Genomic DNA, 25,218 nt, shown 5'->3' on the forward strand with positions numbered 1-25,218 from the left:
GGGCTTTTCAAAGGGCTGTTACACATTAACATCTTTACTCTTCCCTTTGTGGGCTTAAAATTGAAAACTCTGCAGTGCTGTTTTTCTTGTTGCCTAAAATAGTATATTTTTTGTCGTATGCTGGGGGGAGGAGAGTGTTTGGTTGGTTAGTTTTGGCATACACCTGTCCATTCTTTCCAGATTTCTTGCAAGTCTTAGCTGGAAAAGACCTTACCTTGTCATGGAAATTTTCTTACTTGCATACCTTCTTTAGGTGGAAAAGACAAACTGTCTTTGTTGGATCTAGCTGTCATATGCCTCTCTAGGGAGAAGAAACAGCTTACTTCTGATGCAGCCTGGGAATCCCTATTTATCTCTGCTGATTTTAAAAGTGCATAGGGTGACTGCCTCAGCTGAAGAGATGGTATTGAAGGAGTGTAGTATTCATAGGACCGTGTATCTTAGCAATTGCAGACTGCAGTGTTGGAACCGTCTGTCATTTTACATTACTACATCTTTCCTTTGTGGTGGGTTAGTGAGGTGTAGGGAGAGTGGTGGAATATTTCTGTTATACCTCTACAATGTTCGAGTCTATGGCAAAGTTAACTTTTCCAATGCATACCCGCAAACGTCACCGAAATGCTGCAGCTGTCCGTAGGAGTACATCCAAGGAGCTGCTTGGAAATGATTTTTCCACAAAGAATTCATCGATTAAAAGTGAGAAATGCCGCCCCCAAGGGATTCATGGTTGGTGCTGTTGGAGGTCATTTACACAGGTCATACTGCTGTCCTGGCTGTCCTCCGACTTCAGAGCTGATGAAGTCAAAAGTTTGTCTGCTGGGGAAGGAAGGGTGCATTTTGTTGCTTCTGTTTATTGACTCCACTTTTTCTAAGAGTAACTTCAGAGGGTTTTTTTTTATTTATTTATTTCCAGGTGTGATTGACAAAATGTCAACAGAGTAAGTGACCTACCCACCAGAACTTGCCATGAACCATTTGGTTGGACCGCCTGATGGGGAGGTAAGCGAAGAGCCAGCAAATGGGGCAGTGAACGAGTCGGTGGAGGCTGACCTGGAGCATGCGGAGGTGGAAGAGGAACAGCGGTATGCAAGTCACTACCCAAGGCGTACAAACAGCAGCCAAGGGGGCCTGTCTGGGCAGGAGGAGGAAGGGATGTTAGCTCGGTCAGCCAGCACTGAGAGTGGTTTCCACAATCACACAGATACTGCAGAAGGGGATGTCATAGCCACGGTGGAGGACAGCTACGACACGGAGAGAGTTCAGGAAAATGAGGATGAGAGCGCCTATGCAGTGCAGTACAGGCCTGAGTCTGAGGAGTACACGGAGAATGCCGAGGCTGAGCATGGCGAGGCCGTTCATAACCGAACACTGCCCAACCACCTACATTTCCATTCCATCGAACACGAGGAAGCCATGAACGCAGCCTACTCAGGTTACGTCTACACACATCGTCTCTTCCACCGAGGTGAGGATGAGCAGTATGCCGAGCCTTACGCTGACTATGGACTGCAGGAGCACGTGTATGAGGAGATTGGAGATACACCAGACCTGGATGCTAGGGAGGGGATCCAGCTGTATGAGCGGGAGAGGGAGGAAGCTGACAATTACCGCAAGGAGGCACTCGGTGCCCGCCTTCACCATTACGATGAGCGGTCTGATGGAGAGTCTGACAGCCCAGAAAAGGAGGCAGAGTTTGCGCCCTACCCAAGAATGGATAGTTACGAACAAGAGGAGGACATTGATCAGATTGTGGCGGAGGTGAAGCAGAGCATGAGCTCCCAGAGCCTGGACAAGGCAGCTGAAGACATGCCAGAAGCTGAGCAGAGTTTGGAGCAGGCTCATACTCTTGCCGGTGGGGGGCATGAAAGCAACGGCCAGCTTCCACCTGGTTCTCGCGTTACGTCCGGCTCAGGAGAAACTGTGCAGAGGTACAGCAAGGAAAAGAGAGATGCAATTTCACTGGCCATCAAGGATATTAAAGAGGCTATCGAGGAAGTGAAGACAAGGACCATCCGTTCTCCTTATACCCCTGACGAACCTAAGGAGCCGATCTGGGTGATGCGGCAGGACATCAGCCCAACCAGGGACTCTGACGACCAGAGGCCACTAGATGGAGATGTGAGTATGCAAAGCTTCCAGCTCTCTGTTATGTATGTCCTGTTCCTTTAATTGTGACATACATTGCAGTGAGAGAGGGTGGATTTTGTTTTTGTTCTGTGACTCATTCTTCTTAAATTATGTAGTGCTTTGCCTATTTTAAATTTGTACTTTAGAGGGCACATAAGAGATAAACATGTACATCATCAGTGGACCAAAATCTTCCTTTGAAGCACTGACTGTTAACCTATGCAAGAGTTTGACACACAAAACTCTTCACTTTTTTTTTTTTCTGAAACAAATCCCATGGGATACTTAGAGTAGCTACTGAACAGAACACTTTGTCTTACATAATATAGCCCTACGTGTTTCTGTTAATTCTAGGTTTTTAAATCTCAGTTTTTGTCACATAGCAATGTTTATGATTCCATCAGAAATCTGTTAATATTATTTATAGTGGTATCACATATCCAGATTCAGATTCCAGAAAACCTGCGTGGGCTTTGTCCACCTCCAGGGTCTAGAAATGTGCTATGAAATTCAATATATTATCATTGTAAAACATATTTGATCTCCAGCAGTATAAGTACTGAAAACCCTTTTTTGGGTTTACAGCATTAGCATTTCTCAAATTCTGTACTTTTGGCATGAGACTTAACTTGGATCAGAATCAGTTCACAGTTTGTGGTTCCAGCTGTCTGTATGATAAACTTTCCTTGAAGTTTTACAGGTTTTCTATATTTCTAATAAAACAAACTCATAAACAACTAACTAAGTTAAATTTATGCCTGATGTGAAAATGGCTGATATACTAGAAGTATTGGACCAAAAATTATCTCTAATACGGAACCATGCCATTACTTCATGGGTAACTGCACTACAAACATCTGCTCTATCCTTTGTATTGCTGTGGAATGTTTTTTGTGACCTTTTTTTTTTTTTTTTTTTTTTTTGAAAAACACCAAATGATAGAACTGTGGGGTTTTTGGCCTTTTAAACTGAATTGCTGAAAACTTATAGGAATGCATCAGAACTATCCTAAACACCTCAACCTTTTCAAAGGGAATTCAGACACTGAAAAAAGATCACATGCAATGCAGATCTGTGACATGCTTCTGCATTTTTCATCTGTCTTCAAAGCTGTGAAGGCTAATATTCTGCAAGTGGAAAGAGATTTTTGGAGTATGGGGTTTGAGTTGTTGACAAACATGCAAGTTAGCTGTGAGAACTAGCTTTCAGGTTTTGTTTTTGCTTGAAAACAGAAACACATAGCGATGAGTGTGTTTACATTTGGGTTTTGTTTCTCTATAGTTTCATTGAAACTTTTAATTTTAAAAAGTATTGCAAAAACTATTCCTCTTAATATTATTAAAAAATAAATCTGTTACAGAGTTGATTAGCAGTCTTGTGGAGGCCTAAAACAACATTTCCAGATTATGCTGTAAATGAGAACAATTATCTTTAGTGTAACTAATTCAGAAATTTCCAGAAGCTTTCATTAAGTCTCTTCTATTGTTCGAATATGGGTGGCATTACTCTTTTGCTGTACATTTTGGTCACCATATTGTCTGTGCATCTAAGTGCTGTCTTTTTCTGGGAGGACCAAAGAACTTGCTGTTGCTTCCTGATTTTTCTGGTCATAACACCCAGTACCAGCAATGGTCTTGCCAGCGTTAGGCTGGGGATCCTTGGAGCACTGAGTCCTTTCTGCAGGTGCTCCAGCTGCTTTCCAAAATATTGCTGCACCTTGCAGGATTCGACTTTCTGAGTATGCTGGTAGGACTCGGCCTGGTGTGTTCATATAGTAATCAAAACAGGTGTTTCCATCAGTCTGCATCAATAACAATACCCATAGTGAAGTACACTGGGGCTCTGGTTTTGTACCAAAAGGTAATTTCTCATTCAGCATTTTTCATTGCCTGTCAGACAAGAGCCTGACCGAGATTTTCAGTTCTGGCTGCAGTCAAAGCAGTGATGTATGATGACAGTAAGTATAGCTCAGTGGAAAGTGAAATGGTGATTGTAGATGTATAGACGGTCTCTGTTCTTGGAAAGAGAAAGTTAGTTGAGTGATAGTTTAGCAGACCAGGAGCAGATTGAAGGGAATACATATTGCAGAAGAAGAATATAATACAAGATTTGGGGTTGTGTAGGGTTTTTGTTTTTCACTGAAGACTACATCTATGCCTTACCGTACTCTTTAAATCAGATTTCACAACATACTGTTCTGAACAGTCTGCTTTCTTAAACAGAGTATTACTACAATTGCTTAGCAGTAAATTGGGCAAAATTGGATTTTGCTGTCTAAGTGGTCATGAGTGATCAGTTGCACTGAAAATACAGTTAGAGCCTGTTTATCTGAATGTAGATTTTCCTTCTTTCTCCCTTCAGAAAGAAAAAGGGTGTCAGACACAAGCTTTTCAGTGCAACCAGTCTATGCCAGAGAAGTAATTCAATCTAATTAGTGGTATTGGTCTTGAAATAAGAAGGAACTACATGGACAGTGTTTTACCTTCAGGCAAACACCCTTTTCTTCCCCTAGAATTATTGTTGCCTGATGTAAATTGGGTCTTTTATTACCTTCAGTATTTTTGCAGGTCTACTTTGGAAGTTGTACCCACATTGTTTTTTATCAAAACCATTTTGATTTTAAAAGTAATACTTGTTTGGAAATATTTGTAAACGTTCTGTGTATTATAAGATACTGAAATTGGTAAGGCCTCTTCAGATCTAAGGACTGGTCATGTTTTATTTAGCTAGGAGCTCTGCAAGAGGGAGTGATGAAGCCAGGGAGTCAGAAGAATGATTTGTGGTTGAGAGTCAGTAAATATGACAACCTCTTTTGGCTTTTTCACAAGAAAGTGACTGTCACTCCTCAGCACTGAGCATTTAGATGATACGTTCACAGTAGAACGTTTGGAAGAGGATGAGTTTGAAGTATCCTGAGACTATTTTGAGAAGCTAGCAATCAAGAAGTGTTTGGCTAGCCTGCAGCTGGGTGTAGTTTGGGACTTAGGAAAGACTTATGCAATGAGCATGACAGAAAGATACAGATCACTTCAGTAGAATTCTGCTTGTTTTTAAGAAGGTCTGTTCCCAGGTTTATTCGAGGTTTAATTTACAGGAATTTCTATTCATTGGCCAGTCCTACTTATTTCTCCCCAGAAGAGATGTTTTGTAGGTACACAACGAAAGAAAATTTACTCACAGACATGGACAGTTCTGTTGTAATAAACGATAGTAGTACCACGATGTAGGTGGCAGACTTCTGTGAATAAATAAATAGTATACTCGAGTATCTGCTTAATAGTTAACAATGGAGAGTATTTGCTGCCACTGGCCTTGTGCACCTTTGTTAGTGATGCTTTCACTGGGATGAGAAATGTTCTGGACCATATGTGGGAAGGTATGACACTTGTGTATTTGATAAATGCTGAAAAATTATCTCAGTGTCCTTGTAGTAAATGCAGTAAGATTTTTTGTAGTTTGACACTTACAAGAGATATGAGCAATTGATATATATTTCTAAAATCTATTTATCTGAATATTTTTTTTTAAACCAAAGCAGAAAATCACTTGGATTTAGCTTCACGTGTTTATCTTTTTCAAATACAGTAGCAGTTAGAGCTGCACAACTGTGTGAAATGTGGCGTCAGGAAACTGACCCATGGTGGAAAAAGACTGTGGAGCTGCGGTTAGGTTTTGTTTTCTGAGTGTGAAACTGGAGATGGTCTATTCACCTCCTGCTGAATCATGTTCATAGCTTGAGACCAGCATGAAGCTTGTGGTATGCACATGTCTGGGAGCGGTGGACAGAAATACCCTTTAGACAATACTGTTCTTCTAAATGCCTGTGGTTATCTCCCTGGAAGGGAAGGCCCATATTCTTTTTACATAGTTCATGCCTATTTCTCTTTTCAGTCAGATTGTCCATCAGAAATATGTTGTGAGTGTGCCTAGCCAAGCACAGGACCAGCGGTGTTTGCAGGTCTAAATAGAAGATATCAGTAGTGCATGGGTACAAAGAGGATAAGGGAATAGTTCCATGTAGTAGGTACCTCAGAATATGGTGGAATATCCTGGTATATAAATCATACAAAAAGTCTAAAAAGCATCTTTAAAATGTCATAGAGCTTTGAGAAGAGTGGCGACTCCAGTTGTGGAAATACAGGGAACCTGTTGAGAAAAGCAGAAAAAGGCACAAACACTCAATTAGGTCTTTTTTTTGGCAAGGATTTAAGGAGCAATTCTGTCCTCTCATGACCAGAGAAGACAAGCAGGCTGCCTACTTCACTTCTGCCATAATCAGGAGAAAACAGTGGTTTCGGGGGAGAAATTCCCTGCTCCCAGGACTAAATACCATGACTTTGTTCTGAGGTCCGTTCAGTTATTTATGGAATTATAGATCTCAAAGCTAGATCTCACGTTTTGTTGACCTGCAAGGCATGTTTTGTTGCTGTGTTCCAAGACTTTGGTTTGTAAATTTCTCTCATCGGTGGCCACAGTCTCTGTTCCTCTGCAGACACTTGAGGTGGTGGAACATAAAATAAAACCTAATACAAATTTAAACTACATACATGGGTGGTTTGGATTTGTGAAGTGGAAATTCACAGCTGAAGACAAGCCTTTCAGGTTGAACAGAACTGAGCTGTGTTGTTTTGCTTCTCTGTTCTTTTTGGTTATCTATATTTAATTTCAACCCTTGACTTCTCAGTTGTAGGATTTTCTCCATTGTGGTGACTCCAAAAATGGAGTGTCTTCATGGAGATGAATTTGCTTCACTTTTTCCGGAGCAGGACTAATGTATTATTAACAAAGGAATAAAGAAGTCTGTTTTAAATAATTAAGCAGGTTTCAGTAATAGATGAACTGGGGGAGAAGAAAATGGGAGGGGGAGAAAAGAAATGAAATAAAGATGAGTTTGTATTAATAAGATATCGTGTTTTTTCTCTGAATGGACCCTTTAAAACTGTTTGCTGAGCACAAAGAATAGAGGTAATCTTTCTGTCAAGATCACAGTCTTAAAATTAAAGAGTAAGCCCAGTTAAAAAAACAAAAAGCATTTTAATCCCCAGGGCAGAAAGTTTTATGGTGATTCATCAATCACACAGAAGAAAGCGTATGTTTATCAATTAGTGTGCTCGATAACAGGCACTCACCCGATGACTTACTGGCTTTAAAATTACAGTGAGCATTGCATTCGTAACTCCTTGCTTTGTTTCTTTTTGGTGGTGGTGGTGGTTTTTATTTTGTTCTTGTTATGTTTTCTAAATTACGGAAAGCTGAAGGCAATGCCAAGTGATTTTTTCCTGTGCTGTTGAAAGCTGGAACAGCACTTGTTACAGTATTTCAGTCTTTTGAAAACACAGGAGGGATCTGCACTAATTTTTTCGAACTGACCCGTGAAGCTGCACGCAAGCTGCAAGTTCAAGTGAAAGTACAGCTGGGGAGGTCCGTAGCCGAGAGAGGAGCATCCAGCACCGAGCCATCCTCCAGGAGTCCCGCTGTGCTGGCAGCCTTCCACCCAGCGCGCGTGCGGCAGGACAGACCCCAACCCTCTCAGCGTCAGTGTGATCTGACGGAAAGTCAGAGTCCGTACAGCCCGAGGTTTTATTCAGAGACAAGTTACAGCTCACAAAGTGCGGCTGTGGTGCTAAACGCTTACTGCTGCTGATTCCTGTGGCTGTGAGGTTCTCTGAAATGGACAAAGTAAGGGCCCATCTTCCCGTAACAGGCTCAGTTACTTTTATTACTAGCTCACTCTGAGTTTTCTGTGTCAAATCTAAACCCCTTCTCATTTGTACGTATATTTTTATTTTGTATCTGGGATTCAGTAATATAAGCAGTAGTGGATAGGGATCTTAAAAGGCTTTGGCATAGGTACACAGTTATGGCTTAGGTCAAAATCTCCATTTTTGTAACTTCTGTGAATTTTACTGCAGAATTACATACAACTCAGTGTTGCTGTACAGACGCTCATGGACAGTGTTTCAGAAAGCTAGTTTATTCAGAACTTTGTAGGACCACTGTGGACATTCGGATCTCTCAAGTGGGCCTGCCAGTCACTATCCAGGCAGTGGGAAGTGGTGGGAGGCCCCGATGTTGCAGGGCACCCTCAGCTGAGCTGTGGGGACTCCTCAAACCAATACACCCCAAACTGCTGATGCTCTCAGCAGGTGACACGTGCGCAGCAGGAGTCACCAGGGGGAATGCCTACAATTCCTGTATGGAGAGGTGCTACAGCAGCTAACCAAATGCTTTGTTCGGAGCTGAGCAGCTCAGTCAGTTACCTTGTCTCAAGTCAACCTGTCGTTATCATCTGTGCATAAATTAGCCATGTTGAGGGGGGGTCCTGGACCACACAAGGAAACTGATGGGTGAGTGGGCAGCACAGGGCTGCAGTTGTGCCATAGGTTTAACTAAAGGACAAACTGCAGTTTCATCCTCATGCCACAGCAATAAAACAAATTCCACAGATTGTGTCACAGTATGCATGTATGTGTATAATAGTTCAGGGTGTTCATGTTTTTTTTGTTTTTTTTTCAAAGCCTTTATTTATCACTACAGTTACTGCAAATTTATACAAAGTAGGACAGTAATGACGATTAGTTATATCGTAAGGAAATTTAGTTTTCAGCTCTATTCTTTACAGGTACTTGATGTCATCTAAAAGCTATGAACATTTGTTGATGGTCTCAGTTTATCACAGTAGATCTTCTGCAATGATGCCTTCCATGTGATAGACTTGTGATCAGGTCCTGAAATAGGATAGCTGTGGTGGATTGCTTATTAAAGATCTTGGCTGTGGGATTCAGGTGCATTTTCTTTCCTCCTCCCCTGAAGGAAAGAAAAACAGCTTTAACAGTAGCTCATAACAATACATAATGTGTAATGCATAGTAAGACTATATACCGTGTACAAGAAACATAGTCACAGTCAGAAAGTAGCTTCTATACCAATAGCAAAAACTATTTTGATAAATCACAGTGGATAGACAACTTCAGTGGCTAGGCTACAGCTGCTTGTGAAATTATGGGTCTAATTATAGTTACATGCTGGACCTGAAAACGTTGTAGACCTTTGACCTTTGCCTAATATATGGGGGTACCTCTGAGAAGACTTTTTATCACTGAAGTCAATTAAATTAAAAACCCTTGCTTTATCTAGTCGTCTCCTATGAGCTAATGTAGAGGAAGAGTACCTTTGCCATTCCTCTGCCAAGAAGCCTGTACGTGGACGTTACTGTCGTGTAAGTAATGGTCTTTTGTTTGAGTCCATCTTGCTTTGCTGAAGTATTTGTTGATTTCATCCTTTCTGTCCCAGCTTTGTATGTCACCCAAAGTTATACTGTTTTCAGATATGCTGCTGCCATAAACAGGTAAAACAACATTGCTTTTATGAAGCAAAAGCAGGTGGTTGCGTCTGAAGATGTTTCAGGGTCAGTTATGTTTGTCTTCACAAGTTATTCAGCAGCCAGGTGGGTTGACCTGGATAGGTTAGATGCAACACGATACTCCTTCCTCTCCAGTTCCCAGTTCTGTTACTGAATTCCAACGCACAAGAGCAGGGAAGGCTTCTCAGGTGGAGGGAGCTGTGTGTCAGACAGAAGCAAACAACACCAAAACTGAGATGGAAAACTTTTGGATGTACCAGGCTGAATATCGTAAGAAAAATGTAAGTAGATGTTCATGACAGCAACTGGTACTTTTTTGTTACTGCACATCAGAGAACAAACACTTTAGTTCTGCTGCTGGACCTCTCCATGTAACAACAGCATGCCTCACATGCATTTACGTTGTCTGTTCTGAGAGCATTTTCTTTAGGCTTTTAGAATTTGTTTTGTTAGGAGACAATGAAGCTGTTACTAAGCATTTATTTTAGACTTCGATTTGTTTGCTTTGAGGAGCTGTGGAAGTAGTCTATCAAAGTATTTCTTGATACTGGTATGAAAGCTACTCACAGACTGCAACTGCATTCTTTCCTTGTGCGTTGTAAGTGAACATGCATTTTCATGTGGAAGAAAACCGAGTGTTATTCTTCAAAGGCTGAACTTTCTCTTACAAAATTTCTCAGGGAGAGCTCTCGTTTCTTATTATGTAGCAAACTTGGTAGCCAGTTTGATATTTGATGTTAGTATTTTTGGTCAGGGCAGAGGATTTTCTTTTTTTCAGGAAAAAATGAGTGAACTTTGAAACAGCACATGGGAGGGAGGCTGTGTAGTTATTTTGGTGTTTCCTTAACACTGATGTTTTGTAGATGAAGATAGGCCAATGAAGTTACTTGTAGTGCAACTGGAGTAACTGTTAATACATTTTAGATTGTGCAAAGTTCCTAAATGTCAATAACCAACTGTTTTAAATGAGATAATTTATTTTAGTTGCTAGTTTTGTGTGTCAGTAAGAAAGCTTTCTGGCATTTTAAATAATGTTTTGTGTGGAAACAGTTGATGCTAAAAGATTGTATGCTTTACTTTGTTTCTTTGTTTACTGTTTAAAGTTCAGTCCTGCAATATACTGATGCCATTATTAGGTTGATAGTGGTGCTCCCCCTTTGTATTTAATCCTCGTGCAGAAATATTAGCTAGCTAGTGGGAATGGAAACACTATGGGGGTACATCCTTAAGGAAACAGAAGTTGCCACTTGCACAGTTAAGTCACTGTGGTATTGTAACTCTTGGTAGTTACACAGCAAGTCAGGAGAGCCCGGACCCCTCCCACAGCCCCTGTGTAAATGCCAGTGGAGTGAGGAGAAACCATTTAGTCTTACAGAGCAAGTACATGCAGCAGCCTAGGGACCCTTTCACAACCACATCTGGTCTGTTCGGTAACCATCAGTCTCATTTTTGCCCTCCAGTTATGAATCAAAACGTAGGGAGATGCAAGGACTGCTGTTTTACCCTGGAGACATCCCTAAAAGCCGTTGCTTCCTAACTGGGGGAGCCTTCACTAGGTTGACTGTACTTCTAACATTTGCTAAGTATCCAATATATTTCTTTGAGAGGAATCAGGGTAAGAAGAAAGAGGAGGAGGAGGGAATTCTATTTTCTTGTTTTATCTGTGAAAATAAACTTGCAAAACTTTGAGTTTTTGCACACTATTTCATAGAGCTTAACGCTTTAGCTAGAGCAGAGGCATAGCAGGAGGAAACTCCTGGACTGGAGCTGCTGCCAGCTCAGAGCCCTTTTCTGATATGACTGATATGGCACGTAATTGTTTATGAAAACAGAAGAATAGCGTTTGGCTGTTTTGCTGTCAGTGATGTACTGCTGAGCTGGCAAAGGTGGGGCCAAACTCCTGATGTGAAAGGAGATTGTAGAACTCCAGTGCTGCTGGGTTAAAAACCCAGCTTGCGTAACTGAATGCTAAAGCTTCCTTAGAGGGTTCACCTTTTGGCATGGACATATTTTACAAGTACCTTCTTAAAATCTGCCTTCAAAATGTGTGCCGGGTTGAAGCTTTATTCTCTCTTACAAGTTGGTCACCTGCATTCATTCCAGCTTAGTGTTCTTGCGTCATATTTGCATTCCAGTCTGCCCTGCTCGGGACCTTAGGTACATCGCTGTGGCTTTTTAGCAACAGTGTGCTGTGTGTTAGCAGCATCCATCAAGAGCTGCCTGTGATTAGAACAGCCTTTCCAAGAGCAGCTTACCAAAATACTTGCGGGCAGATCACACAGAGCTAGAAATTCCATGCTGCTCTTCTTGTATGCTGTTCCCGTTGGTTTTCTACTATGATGTTTTTCCTATGATGTTTTTCCTGAATTGCTAGGAAATGATATGAGAGACAGCTTCTCCGCTAAATTGTGTATGGGTGAAAGAAGAAAAGTGAGGAAATTTGATCTAGAGAGCATGTATGATATTAAGATGAACGGCGTGAACTGTGAAATTTTTTCAAAGTTTGTACTGTATCTAGGCTGAGGAATCATAGTTCTTGGTTACACTGGTACTGAATAGCCCTTGAATACCTTGAGAAGTCCTTGAATATGTTAATATTACTCTGTACAATTTATTAAAGGTGTTTTTATAGATGACGGCTAACATATATGGACAACCACTGAACTCCATCTCTGCTTAGATGAGATCAGTTTGCCACTTTAGGTTAATCATACCTGAAAGCCTATATGCTTGTAGAGGAAACCACAGGCATTTCTTCCCTCTTCCCAGTTTGACAGTTAAGTAATCTTTACAGAATCCCTTTTCTGTTCATGGTCAATTCACCTGTCTGCCATCACAGCTTACTTCTTCTTAATGACATTACCCTTTCTTTCCTAGAACGCCAGAATTCTAGGACGCGGGTCTGTGCTGCTTACAGCTTTCAGCAGACTCAGAATCATTTGCCTGCATGCCACAGGCATGTACTCATGCAGCTGTAAGTCCTGTAACTGCAGCTTAGTTGAATGCTGACAATAAATGGAAGCAGTTGGCCCAGTACCACAGACAATCTTCCATTTATCCCATAAAAGTGTGGTGTTATGACATACTTTTTGGCTCAGTCTTGTTTGCCACTGAGTACATTTTTTTAAGTTTTCCACTTGTTTCATTTCATACATACACATTTTTTTTAAAGATTTAGATGTTGAGGTTGAGTCCAGTGAGATACTATGTTAGTTACATCTAATCATTGTGATAAAATCAAGGGTTACAACATTTCAAAAAGTGTTTGTCCTGTTTTGTTTTGTTTTGTTTTTTTTCTTTTTCACTTTCATCTCTTATTTCCTCTACCAAGTTAGAGGAAAATATGAAAGAACTTCTACATTGGTCACTCAGATTATTATTTAATTTTATTTCCTTGCCATGTCTAGTCTCCATCTCCAGATTCCTCTTCACCTCGGGGTGCTGAGTCGTCAAGTAGGCAACATCACCAGGATGTCTGCAGTACAGCAGAGCCCTCCACTAATAAAGAGGTAGAGTGAAATCTTTTTAAAAGCCACAGTCTTGTTCATAATGCTTATGCCTTTTTATTTTCCTTGCGCAATCCCTTCTCTTTTACTGAAATTGGAACAAACTTGAATAGCTGATTTGCTGCTCCTTTCCCTTATGCTTGCCTGGCTGTCTGACTGAATTTCTAACATTCTTAAGTCTGTTTGTCGTGGCATTTCTGACTCTGTGTTTGGCTGCCACAAAATTTACTTAGCAGGCTGGGAGAAGAACAGCCAACATCACTTCTGTAGTAGAGGCAAATTAAGCCCTTTTCCTTTTTCTGTGCAGGATGTCCTCCAACAAAGAAAGTAATGCTTGTCAGCGAGATGAATAATCCTCCTTAAATAAAATTAGTTAGGTAGTAATTTATGCTGCTTACTATATTAGCATTGTACAACCTGAGCTGTTGGAAGAACTGGATGATTTAGTGATAACTTGTCAGTGATTTACAGTCAGGATATAGGAGTTCCTTACCCTGTGCTCCTCAAAATAGAGCTGTTTATTTATTTATCTATTATTTCACCCCGCAGCTTTTTACAGTATTCTAGCTCTACCAACGCAAAATGAGAGTTGTGAGTAGAATTTCTCACAGCGCAAGAAGAACATAATTCAATATAAAAAGTATTTAGATTAGTGTAGACTGTCTGGCTTTGTAAACAGAAACATGCAAATATTTGGTTTATTTGCTTTAAAAAAAAAAAAAAGAATTTCAAAAAAGTATGGAAACTGTAGGCACAGTAGCTAACAAAGGACCACAAAAGACCACATTGCTACTGATAACAATGCATGAGTTATCTTCCATAGTGAGAGAAATTGACCTACTGTGACTGGAAGTACTGATTAAAATTGAAACACTAATTAGTAATTCTTTTTTTTCTTTCTGTTTTTATTATCAAGAGTGTAATAAAGCTTGTATCATGTATGTATTTCTGCTAACCGGTATTTGCATTTAGAAGAAAATGGAAGGATTCAAAAGGCTTAAGAAATTCATAATTTCTCATGGGCTAAAGCCTTCAGTAGCGGATTGCACTTTTGCCTGCAATATTGTTAGCTTATTCAAGCCTCTGGCTTTCTTCAGCTTACAGATTTTATTACTTGATGTACATTCTGACTGTTAACAGTTTTTAGGCATTACTGTATGTGCTCACACATAGCTTCAGAGTTAATCCTGGTAAACCAGGATTCACTGTAGGATGTATCAGGCTGTTTTGTTTCCCTCAAATGAGCAATAATACCTGTTTTAGGACCTCCATGCAAGAACAACAGTCATAAAGAAGCCTCATAATTTGGGGAAATTACTTTAAGGTCTTAATAAAACCTTTTTTTAATACAAATTTTGTAATAGTAGGCTGAAAGGCAACAAGATTATTAACAAGAGTAATCAAATATTAATACCTCAATATTTCATTATTCATGGGTATCTGAAATTAAAAGGTGTAGATTTCCTCTTATCAGCAACTTTATCTGTTTCTATAGTATTCTTGTGGTCTTAGTTGAATGTCCTTTGACCTGAGTTAAGGACAAAAAAAAATTAATAGTGTGCAAGATTTTGTAGCAAGAGCATATATGATGACAGTTTACGTTGTTTTATCCAGAGAAGAAGTTGCATCAGTTCGTCAGATTGCTGAAAAATTGCCAAATCTGTATTTATAAACTTCGGGCACTCAGTTTAACATAAAAGTGCTTTGGAAAATGCATTTATATGCATAAGCTGTCGCAGGCATGCATTGGATTTGTCCTCTGTCTCCTGTCAGAGTCCAGCAGTTGAATATCCCTCTTAGGTCCACACCAGCAGCAACTGCAAAGCATTGTTGAGTCTGTATAGGTAGGTGGTCTGGTAAAAAAAAAAACAAAAAACATTAATCTGACGAGATGAAAGAGCTACAGGTCTGAAAACGGATATCTGTACCCTCACAGGAACTGATATGCTTTGGCAGAAGGAGAAGATCGTTTATTTATGCTAGTAGTATCTCTGATGGAGAGCCTTCTTGGTTTTGCAGTACAGCTTAGTCATTTTTCTAAGGAACAACAAGTACTTAAAGGCTGCACAGGCTCTGCTGTCTGTCATGCAACTGTTGTTTTACTTTCATGAGTTGTTTTATTTTATAGCAAGACTAGCATCATTCCGTGAAAAATATTACTTACGTTACATCTATTTTCCATTTGTTGCAATGGAAAAAACTCCCTGGGGTTCGTCACTCAGCCTGTCACTTAACTTTCCTAGTTTGCCTGTTTGTTTTTTTTGCCTACTAACATACAGAACCTGTGTTGCTTGCCATAAGGGAAAATAATTTGGCATATATGTGTAAGTGTATGTTTGTATAAAAGCAGGTACTATTAAGATACTAAAAAGATACTATACATTATTCTGATCACACACAGATCTTCTTTTAATACAATTGTATTGAGCAGTCATTGGAGGAGTTACTGCTGATAGAATCAGTTGTAGATTCATGAAAGTTTTGTAGTCCTTGGACTATCCAAAATTCTTACCTATGACACGTATGATAGCGGCATCTGTTTCAATGTCATCTATTACCACCTGTTACCATCTATATGTTGACACACCAAATTTTATTTGGTGTATTTTCCTGTGTGGGGATGTTACTGAGTATATACAAAATGGTGAGTCTTGCTGAATTTGTAGCTTTCAGGTGCTTGAAGTGTTAGCCACAGTGTCTTTTGTGGAAAGATGCAGTTGAAAGGTCTTACTTTACACTGAGTATTTACATATACAAGGCAGGACTTTTTTTATTCATTTGTATTTTATGAATTTGAAACAAACAGATGTTTTTGTGGTTGATACCGTATAAACATAGCTGGTGGTGAAGTGTTAGAGAATTCAGTTATGCTGTAGAACATAGGCTGCTACCTGGCTTGTTAAAATTTGGAAAGTTTCTTATGGGCTGTATTAACATGAGGATACATCTAAGAACAGTCCTAATGAATAACAAAATTTAGGTAATGAATAATTAACAGCTGATAGTTTCAGTCATGAGTAATAACAGTAAGGGGTAATTTTGTATATTGCTACATATACTTATTTGTGTATGGAAAATTCAGTGTCTTTGAGATACCACATGTTTTCCTGCATACCTGTTGATCAGTAAAAGGAGAGCACTGACTGATAGACAGTTAATATACTACCAAACACCAGCAAGTAACTGAAAATTGAGCTTAGCATGTTGCCTGATAGATAAACACACAAGTGGAATACACCAAACTTAGCTTAGGTGGTTAGAGTTTGAAACTACTGGATAGAAAAATAAATCTTAATAAGCAGTTATCTTCCTTTAGTAATAACTGATTTATTTATTTATTTCTATTTGGCATGGGGAAATTTTTAATGCATATGTGCACATGCTTTGTTTTGTTTGAAATCCTTTTTGTCTTAATTACAGTCCAGAAAAAGCTTGGCTTCATTTCCAACCTATGTTGAAGGTAAGATGGTTCTACGATTTCTAAATATTTTTATATATGCAAAGAACTCCAGTATTTATAAAGTATAATTTTTTATTTTAATTTGCTGAATACAAAAACTGCTAGGGTTGCATTTACGGATTTAGATAAAATTGTGTTCAGTCTGCAGCCTGAATTAAATTGTACTAGGCTCTTTCTGAAGTTCAGAAACATGCATATTTTATTTTTTTAGTATTCTATTCATGGTTTCTGTCTCAGGTCCTTTTTTTATGGTGGATGAGGAAAAGAGGTTAGGGAAGATGACTAGTGCTCTCTCTAGCACTGATTTCAAATGGCATCCTCAATCCAGTCTCATTTGTGTTAATTGGCAGGAGTGAATTAATAAGATTACTTGGCAGGTCTTCCAGAGGAAATCTGCACTGCTTTACAGCTATTTGTCCTCTAATTAACTAGCACTTCCTGTGTTAGAGTTAAGGTTGCACTTGTATTTGTGCTGAGTTTATTTAGAGCAATGTCAACAAACAAGTTACCTGCTACCTGAACAGCTTTTGTAGAGTCTGCATTATGTGCATACAGAAAGACTGCATGCTGTAAAATTCACTTATTTTGTTATGAGAGCATGACAGAAGCAGAAAATTCTAATTTGCATTTGTTGTTTTGCCCCAGCAGTGGTTGTGCTATGTGCTTTATGAAATGCCAGAAATACGGTTGATGTGATGCTTCATTTGGACTGTCTTGGAATTCCTTGGATTGCTTTATAGTGTGCTGTGTTTAAACAATTACATGGTCATTCTCTTTTGACTACAAATTGATCACTCATTTAGTCTTCAGTATATGTGCTGCATATTTTGGAATCTATAGCCAGATCATCAACTAGTGTAAATCTCGTATGTTGTTTCTAAACTAGTTGAACTTTGGAATTTTGTGGCAATGAATGACCTGTCTTAAACTGAAATGAGTTTGCTGGTTGTAGCCCTCTGTCAAGGGCTATCTAAAAGAATCCTACTCTCAAAAAAAAAAAAAAAAAAAAACAACTAGTAAACTAAAACTTTCTTAAATCTTTGTCCAGTGGGAAATTACTTTTTTTTAAAAAAAAAAAAAAAAAAAAGTCCTTTGTGAACTAGTAGTCCAAAAAAGCTTGCTAGCACTTATGCTACACTTCCATTCAATTGAAAATAATTTGATAATATCTGTTGTCAGAGATAAATGGAAGGGGTCTTTAAAAAAGCAGCATTGTATGTAAGTTCACCTCTAATGAAAATAGAGCACATGCCTTTTTTTTTATGCTTTCTGGGAATCTTATCTACACCTTTACAGAATGTCAGACTAAATTTGTGGTTTTTTTTTTTTGTGTTTTAATCAGGAATAGTACTATAAATTGTTTGGTAATAGAAGTTGTGATAAGGCCTTTACCATATAGAGTAACAAAAAGCAGCACTTTAAAATGCTGTGTGGTTTCATGACTGGAAGAGTTTATAAATATGTAGCACTTCCAGATGCATAAATTTCCCTAAGGGAGAAATTCCATTTTTTTGGTTTTGTGTCCTTGAAAATGACTTGTTCATTTTGAGGGTCTTCCAGACACTTAGTATCTGAACAGCTTCTGCCAGCACGCAAAATGAGCATCTTAAAATGACTAGTCCTAAATTTTTGTATTTAAAGAAACCACAAAAGAGACTAGCTTCCTTATAAGGTTTATACATCTACTTAAGTCTGTATAATCTGAGTGTGATATTTATCTTCAGCTCTTGCATTTGTTATCTTATTCTTAAGAATGACTTGCATTTCTTCAGAGCTGAAGTTTCTCATGCTTGTTCTAAGTGGTTGTTAACCTCTTCCTTTAAAATTAAACTAGAGCTGGCATTCTGAGTAATGTTAAACTTTGAGCCCCATTGCTTCATTTCTCAAGATAAGCTCTGACCTAATGAAAACTACATTCTGATACTGTAAGATTTTTTTGCTTTGTTCCCAGAATAATGAAAAAAAAAACCAACCTGGGGTATTTTGTTGTTGTTGTTTGGTCGGCTGGTTTGTTTTGGTTTTGGTTTTGGTGATAAAATGTGGGCACTTTTACCAATAGAGTTCTTTAGGAAGATTTGCATTCTCAAAAAGTCTTCAACATCAGTTGTTTTTTGTCACTTGTACAGAAACAGGAAGCTTAGCTAAACCAATCACTCTACTGAATCATGACAATTTTAACATATAGCAAAGTGTTAAAATACAACTTTTTAGCTATACAATTTTTAGATATAATTGCCTAACACTGAAAATGTTATCAATCATAAATGCTGCTTTATAACAATTAAAATTGTTAGGCATTGGACACTTCATCACCCTCTAACTTTCCACAGAAGCTAATGGGAATCAGATCATTAAGAATCTTTGGGGACTAAAAGTTGCTTTTTCCAGTGGGACATCCTGTGCTCTGAATGTTTAACCACACTTTTACTGAATTCTGAAAGTACTGAATACTCCCCCTCAATATCCTTGTTGAGACTAATAATGATCTTTAAAGGCCTGTGGGATAACAACAATTTGTTTAATTGGGCTCTCAGTCTCAGTAAGGGGAGCAGTGTAGTACCTGTAAAGCATTGCCAGGGAGTTTCCTCTACCTGTGTACTAACTGTGGCTGACACCAAGTGAGAAAGTGGCTGATGGCCGTTCCTAAATTTCACCCTTCCTCTTACTGTTCATGACTGTTTGCCTTAGAATTTCAAGGCTGTTTTTGGTGCATGAGGGAAGAGCTGAGTCCCCATGTCTCTTCATAACAGCAAAACCTCAGAGATATTGTTTTGCCCTGGGGTGATCCTTGCTCACAAAAGGATGAGCTATTGCAAGAGACAGGCTGGATTAACAATTACAGCTTCTGCTGGAGAGATGTTGAGAGCATTTTCTTGATGTTTTGTACCTTTGAAATTACTGGTTACCATGTCATCATGGTACACTGTAGTATTTCAAAGGAGCATCTACAGCCATCAGGTGCAGGCTCAAATTGTTAGTGCTGCTGTTTTGCCATTGTTCAGTATGATTTTCTGCAGTGATTTCTTTCCTGTGTTACAGTTCCTGGACCTTGCGATCCTGAAGACTTAATCGATGGAATCATTTTTGCAGCCAATTACCTTGGCTCAACTCAACTCCTTTCTGATAAAACTCCCTCCAAGAATGTGAGAATGATGCAGGCTCAGGAAGCTGTCAGCAGGATCAAGGTGAGAAGTGATTTCTCTTGCTACTTCTCATACTGGTACCTTAAAATTGCAGATAGGAACTTCTTAGTATGTAGTAGTGCTCTCGTATTGTGTTATCTGTGGTTTCAGGAATATTAAGTGCCTCATCTTTCTTTCTGCAAGATAAATCACTTGCATAATGCTGCTTTTGGAACAAGGGTGGTAGGTAAAAGCTACCAGATCATTATAATTCCCTGTAGAAATACTTGTGGTATGTTCTCTAAGCTAGAATCCGAACTGAGTGGTGGTCTCAGTTTTATTTTACATAGTGTTGACAGAAAACAGGTTTAGAGGATAACTAGTAGGTATTACAGCTGCTTCTGGCTTGGTGCTTGAAGAGAACCTGTACTGTGGTAATGTCTGCGGTTATTTTTGACCATGCTGTGGATACTATTTTCTCTACGTAATAATAGCTGTGAGCTGACTTAAAAAGAGAAAGAAAAGCCCGAGAGAGTACGGGGATGTATAGAAAAACGTAGTTTGTCCTGGAATATGGTATGTTCATGTCATTTGGTTGTTTTGTCACAGCATGATGGGCGTGCTGCTGTATTGTGAGTTACAATGACATTGTCAACTGAAATGAAGGTGTATGGATGAAGTGTTGTAGTCATAGAAGATGCTATAACATTTCCCCTACCCATACATCACCGTGTGTTAGGAACACAGCTTCATCTTCTGCTAAGTCAGCTAACCAAGGCAATGTCACCTCAACATTTTCTTTAGTTTAACATTTATGCATTTTTCCTTTGTATGGTTTATTTTGGATTCCAACTCAGACTCTGTCTGTACAATCGTTTAAAAGAGAGAGGAAGAGATACGGCATGTTATCAGGAAGGCCAATAGCATTGTCTGTTAAAATCCGCTTATGCTTCCTAATATTACTACTTCTTTCAATACTTCCATGCCAAGTGCTCAGTTCAGTTTGTGCATGAAATTCTCAGAGGAATGCTCCAAATAGAAATATTGAGACACTTCCAAAAATTTTAATTTTGCTGGTCTTCAAATACAGAAATTTTTATAACCTTGTCTCTAAAAATCTCTAGGATGGTAGCATTTTAGAGAAGGCTCTATTTGGCAGGGAAGTAGCATTCCTGTCATCTTTTGCCATCTCTATGGAAAGACTCCACAAACTTAAGAAACTTTTGAAAAGCAGTGGTTTGTCTGTATTCAGTGGAGACTCTAGATTCAGTGGAATTTTTGTAAAAGATATTCACTCAGCTTTCTCAACCCTCACAGGTCATAGTCTTCGTGGCTTCTTCCCAAAGCTATAGTGGAGACTTATCCTTCCACTGTCTTTTCCTTTCCTGCTTTGGGTGTGAGTAAAGCTGTGCCTTGTTTGCATGGTAGAGAAGTTGTCTGATTTGAATGCACAGGAAACAAAAGGTAAGCTACAGGAAGGAAGGGAATAAGGACTTCAGTGAGGCTGGATCTAGGAGGCACACATCGCTGTAAGCTGAAAAGAAAGATCATCGTCAGCTATGATGGGAAACTGGCATCAGGAGTTTAACTTGAGCCTGGTTCTGGACATGAGGCCTGCCTTAGTAAAGGCAAAGATTGAACAGATGTGTTACAGAAAACTGAAATAGAAACATTGATTCAAAGTGGGTTTATGTAGTAGAAAAGAGTAGAATCTTTCTCTGATACTAAATATATTTCTAGGAAATGATTAGGAAAATAAAGTTCTTCCTGAGGTTTCTGTTATGTCTCAGCACTGCTGTGCCTCAGCACAGAAGGAATCTGTTTAGCTCATTTCACTCATCAAGCCTGTAATTTACACATCCGTGTAAATGAGCAGGCATGCATATTCTTGGTTATAGAAAATTTGTTTCAGCATGGAGGTCCAAGCAGTTGCATGGTTGACCTGGTAAAACCCTAGCTTGCACACGTAATTTTCTGGAACTGTAAGTGAATTTCAGAAAATGGTTTGCCTACTGCATGGCACACAATACCATGGTACACTTCCGTGACAGTACTCTCCTGCTTCTAGGTGAAGTTCGGGAAATGTAAGTATGCTTCCCTGCACTGTAGGGTCATTGTTGTTGATTTTGGCTCTTTTTTTTGGTGATTCCCATAAAAAGCAAACTTTTTTATTGAGAACTTCATTATGACAGAGTTCTGGCTGCTAGATTCATCACTGCTCAAGGCAGCCTGTAGGCCAAATGTGTAAAATATTGCCCACGCAATGCTAGTGATACCTGTGCCCTACTCGTCCTTGTTTATTGAGTAAGTTAGGTGCTGCATATGAAACATTTCTCTACAGTTAAAGAAAACAAAGGTTATGAATTAAGACTGAGCTTTTAAAAATCTACAAATCTGAAGTTAAAAGTGTTAGAAGTGGGAAGGACTTTGTTTAAGGCCTGCTGCATACACATACCTCCCACGTGAACATGTTCCTTTTGAATTTAATAATCTAATGCTTACTTGTAGCAGAGCCTTTAGACCATGCACTTATTCGTTCAGAATATGAACTGATTTTGAAAACAATTCTCCGTGCTTTTTCTGTAAACACGTATCTCTACAGTTAGAAGTGGAAGAATTGAGGGTTTTCTTGCTTCGGCAGTTATCTCTGTGAAGTCAAGCTAAGTTACAACAGAAACAATGCTTTGAAGACATTCATCAAACTTAGTTGATTTCATATTCCCACGAAGAGGTACTTTTAGTGTTATGAAAGGTATTTCACTATTTTCTGACTGTAGTCTCATTTTTCCAAATAGTGTGGGGAAAAAAAAATCTTTCCATAGTTTACTTGAAATTAATCCATTTAATATTTATAGCAGTATAGAAAAATAAATGTTCATGATTACAATTCATAGCTGATCTGTGGAGAATTGCTGCTACATTTCACCTATAGAATAACAGCTTTCATTTTTTATTTTTCACCAGCAGATTTGAGCTGTGTGGCAGGTTTGAACATTTTTAGATAACAACTGATTTAATTGCTGATTGTAATTTAAGAAGCCATATGTGAAAATAGTTTAATTCATCATATTTCATCTACCAAGTGTCATCTGGGTTTTCACTGAGTTGCAGTACATTTTTTGTAGAAGTCAAATGGGTTGACTATATTTAAGCCATCCATGGAGCAGAAGTGAGTATGCTGATTCTTAAAAATCTGAGATTTTGGAAATCGCAACTAGCCACATAATTAAATCTCACTTAGGTTAAATGAAAATTCCAGACTCTGCATACTTTAAAAAATATTATTTTGTGTAGAGTAGGTAGTTGCTGTTCTTTCTAAGAATTCTGAAATGATCTTCTGATCTAAATCAGAAAAATAACTCAGTGATGAAGAGGATTGGAATAATAAAGTCACTTGTACAGAATTATCCTAAATTGGGGAGGCGTTGGTGCTTTTTTTCTTTCTTTCTTTCTTTCCTTTTTTTTTGTGGACCATATTTTCTTTCATGCCATTTCAGTGTAGTGCCAAACCACTTCTTAAAATTGTTTGTTCCATGTCATCACCTTAGTTCTATGAAATATTTTGGAGAACAGTTTAAATGCTTTATCTCATGCGTGTCTCCCCTATGCCCATTGTATGCCAGGCAGCTGTTATTCAAGGTAACTATAGTATTTCTGAGTACCAGTGAAAATTAATATTAATATAATGCACAGTCTGCAGCATGAAGCAATTCTAATTGCTTTTGCAATAGTTTGTTATCACCAGGCTATCAAATATTAATCAGTTTGAAAAAAGTGCCTAAAAGTTGGCGTGAGAATATATTCATATTTGTAAATAAGCAGCATGGTCTAAAGCTTCAGTCGCTGCTTTCAGATTTGTTTACATTAAAACTGGCAGATTTTAAGTTGTGAGCATCAGTATAAAATATTTTTCTTCTTGTGATTCTACGAAGCTTGAAATAGTAAGCCTCCTTCCCTCCACAAAAACACTTGTCAATTTAATTAGCTAACACTAATTGTTGGAAGTAAAAAGATATCTGCCAGCCTGGTGAGTATTGAATTTCTTTAGCAAGCAGGTCCATCAGTTCAGTTCACTTTGGCTTGAATAATGATTGCAAGACTGTAAGAATGATGTTGCTTATTTATGTTGTTATTGTTATCACAGTAATAGCACATAAAATATCAATTTGTTGCAATGCGGTGATATCTCTCTGGATGTAAGTCAATTAAACTAGTGGCAATTAAATCAGTGACAAGAGACTGTTTTCAGAGGGGTTGTGGACATGAAGTATGTGCTCCACTGCCTTTCTTGAAAAAATATGGTGGTATGCAGGTGTCGCAGGGAAACCTGTTGTTCAGAAATGCAATGTGAACGTTGGCGTGGGCATATTTGCATAGAAGGAGGAGAAAATGGAGGTGACAATTAGCTTCTGTCACTTTGTATTTCGAAGAAAAACTAGTGCAGTTTTAGTGTTTTTTTTTTTTTAAAGATGGTTCATGTGTGACAGCATTAGGCAACTTGAATTTAAATTCCTTAATTCCTAAAAAAAGTTGGAATAAAAATAGTTAAAATTCTTCTCTTGCTTTTTACACTGGTGTTGCTTCAAAGAAAGTAACCTCATGGGTCATGCATGGTTTACCTGCTGCAAATGAGGGGAAGCTCTTTTTTTTTTTTCTTCCTTAAAAACAAACAAAGAAGTAAAGCCTGTTGTTTGAGAGTAGAATTTTAAATGGAAAAAAAAAATCCTTTTGTATTTTTCCAGTCTCTTCTGGTGTGGTTTCTTTTCATTTTTTTACACTGGTTATGCTAAACATGAAACTTAAAAAAGAAAAAAAAATAAGAAAGAAAAGGAAAGAAATTAATCTAAGCAGGGACTAATTTAGAACGGCTAGTAGTCTGTGAGCCCTGTCATTAGCATGCAGATTCCTTCTTGACTTGGAGTCTCTGTAAAGTCTTCTCTAACTATTCTCCTGTCTCTGTTTATTCCATGCTAAGCAGATGGCCCAGAAATTAGCCAAAAGCAGGAAGAAGGTGCAGTACAAACTCCATCAGCTTGATGTTATGCCTGTTCTTTTGTTTTCTGGCAGTTTGTTTGTTTGTTTGTTTTTTGATTTTTTTTTTTGCCTTTATTTTGAGTTATTTTCTGCATCCAGCAAGTTTTCTTTAGATTTGTTTCTGAGCCACCATACAAGTTGACATTTCTCAGAAATCAGTTGCCTGGTTGGCCATTTTTTGTTGCTTATCATTAGCCATTTCATGTTACAAATAGAGTAAAGATCGGAATTATCAAATGGTTACAAGCAGTACCCAAATCCATGCTAAAGAAACAGGACTGACATGGCAAAGGTTCTAACTTTGTAAAATGACAGATTAAAAATGTCTGGTTTTTATTTTATCTTTTATCAGTAAGGATGGTCTGTTTGATTCACAAATGTGTCAAATTGCTGGATGCAAAAAAGAAAAAAGTTTATGTATATATACACAGTAATATGCTGAGTGACTTATTTAAGTGATAAGTTTTGTTCATGGAGGTTGTGAGCACCCTTTAACACCTCTAACTTTTTTTTTTAAAATTATAAGCATTGGTTTTCTATTGACAAAGATATGACTTCTAAAGTGGGTTAGTGCTTGAATGGTATGTCTGACTGTGAAGGCCTTTT

The 25,218-nt window shown here is 38.5% G+C and overlaps 1 protein-coding gene across 4 annotated transcripts in view; it reads left to right on the top strand.

Moving 5' to 3' along the window:
- Positions 1-25,218, top strand: part of APBA1 (amyloid beta precursor protein binding family A member 1) — a 90,050-nt gene that overhangs the window by 50,455 nt on the left and 14,377 nt on the right. Inside the window, exons 1-6 of one of the 4 annotated variants that reach the window (XM_050716130.1) lie at positions 920-1,082; positions 1,202-2,118; positions 12,898-12,999; positions 16,417-16,456; positions 19,496-19,641; positions 24,557-24,589. In XM_050716130.1, the coding sequence (XP_050572087.1) occupies positions 1,058-1,082; positions 1,202-2,118; positions 12,898-12,999; positions 16,417-16,456; positions 19,496-19,641; positions 24,557-24,589 (1,263 nt within the window). In that variant the 5' untranslated portion in view covers positions 920-1,057. Of the gene's footprint in view, positions 1-913; positions 2,119-12,897; positions 13,000-16,416; positions 16,457-19,495; positions 19,642-24,556; positions 24,590-25,218 lie in introns of those variants that run through there. The other 3 variants (XM_050716129.1, XM_050716131.1, XM_035558561.2) reach the window with 3 other exon arrangements.

The sequence above is a fragment of the Cygnus atratus genome, chromosome Z (genome assembly GCF_013377495.2).
Source record: "Cygnus atratus isolate AKBS03 ecotype Queensland, Australia chromosome Z, CAtr_DNAZoo_HiC_assembly, whole genome shotgun sequence".
Classification (NCBI taxonomy): domain Eukaryota; kingdom Metazoa; phylum Chordata; class Aves; order Anseriformes; family Anatidae; genus Cygnus; species Cygnus atratus.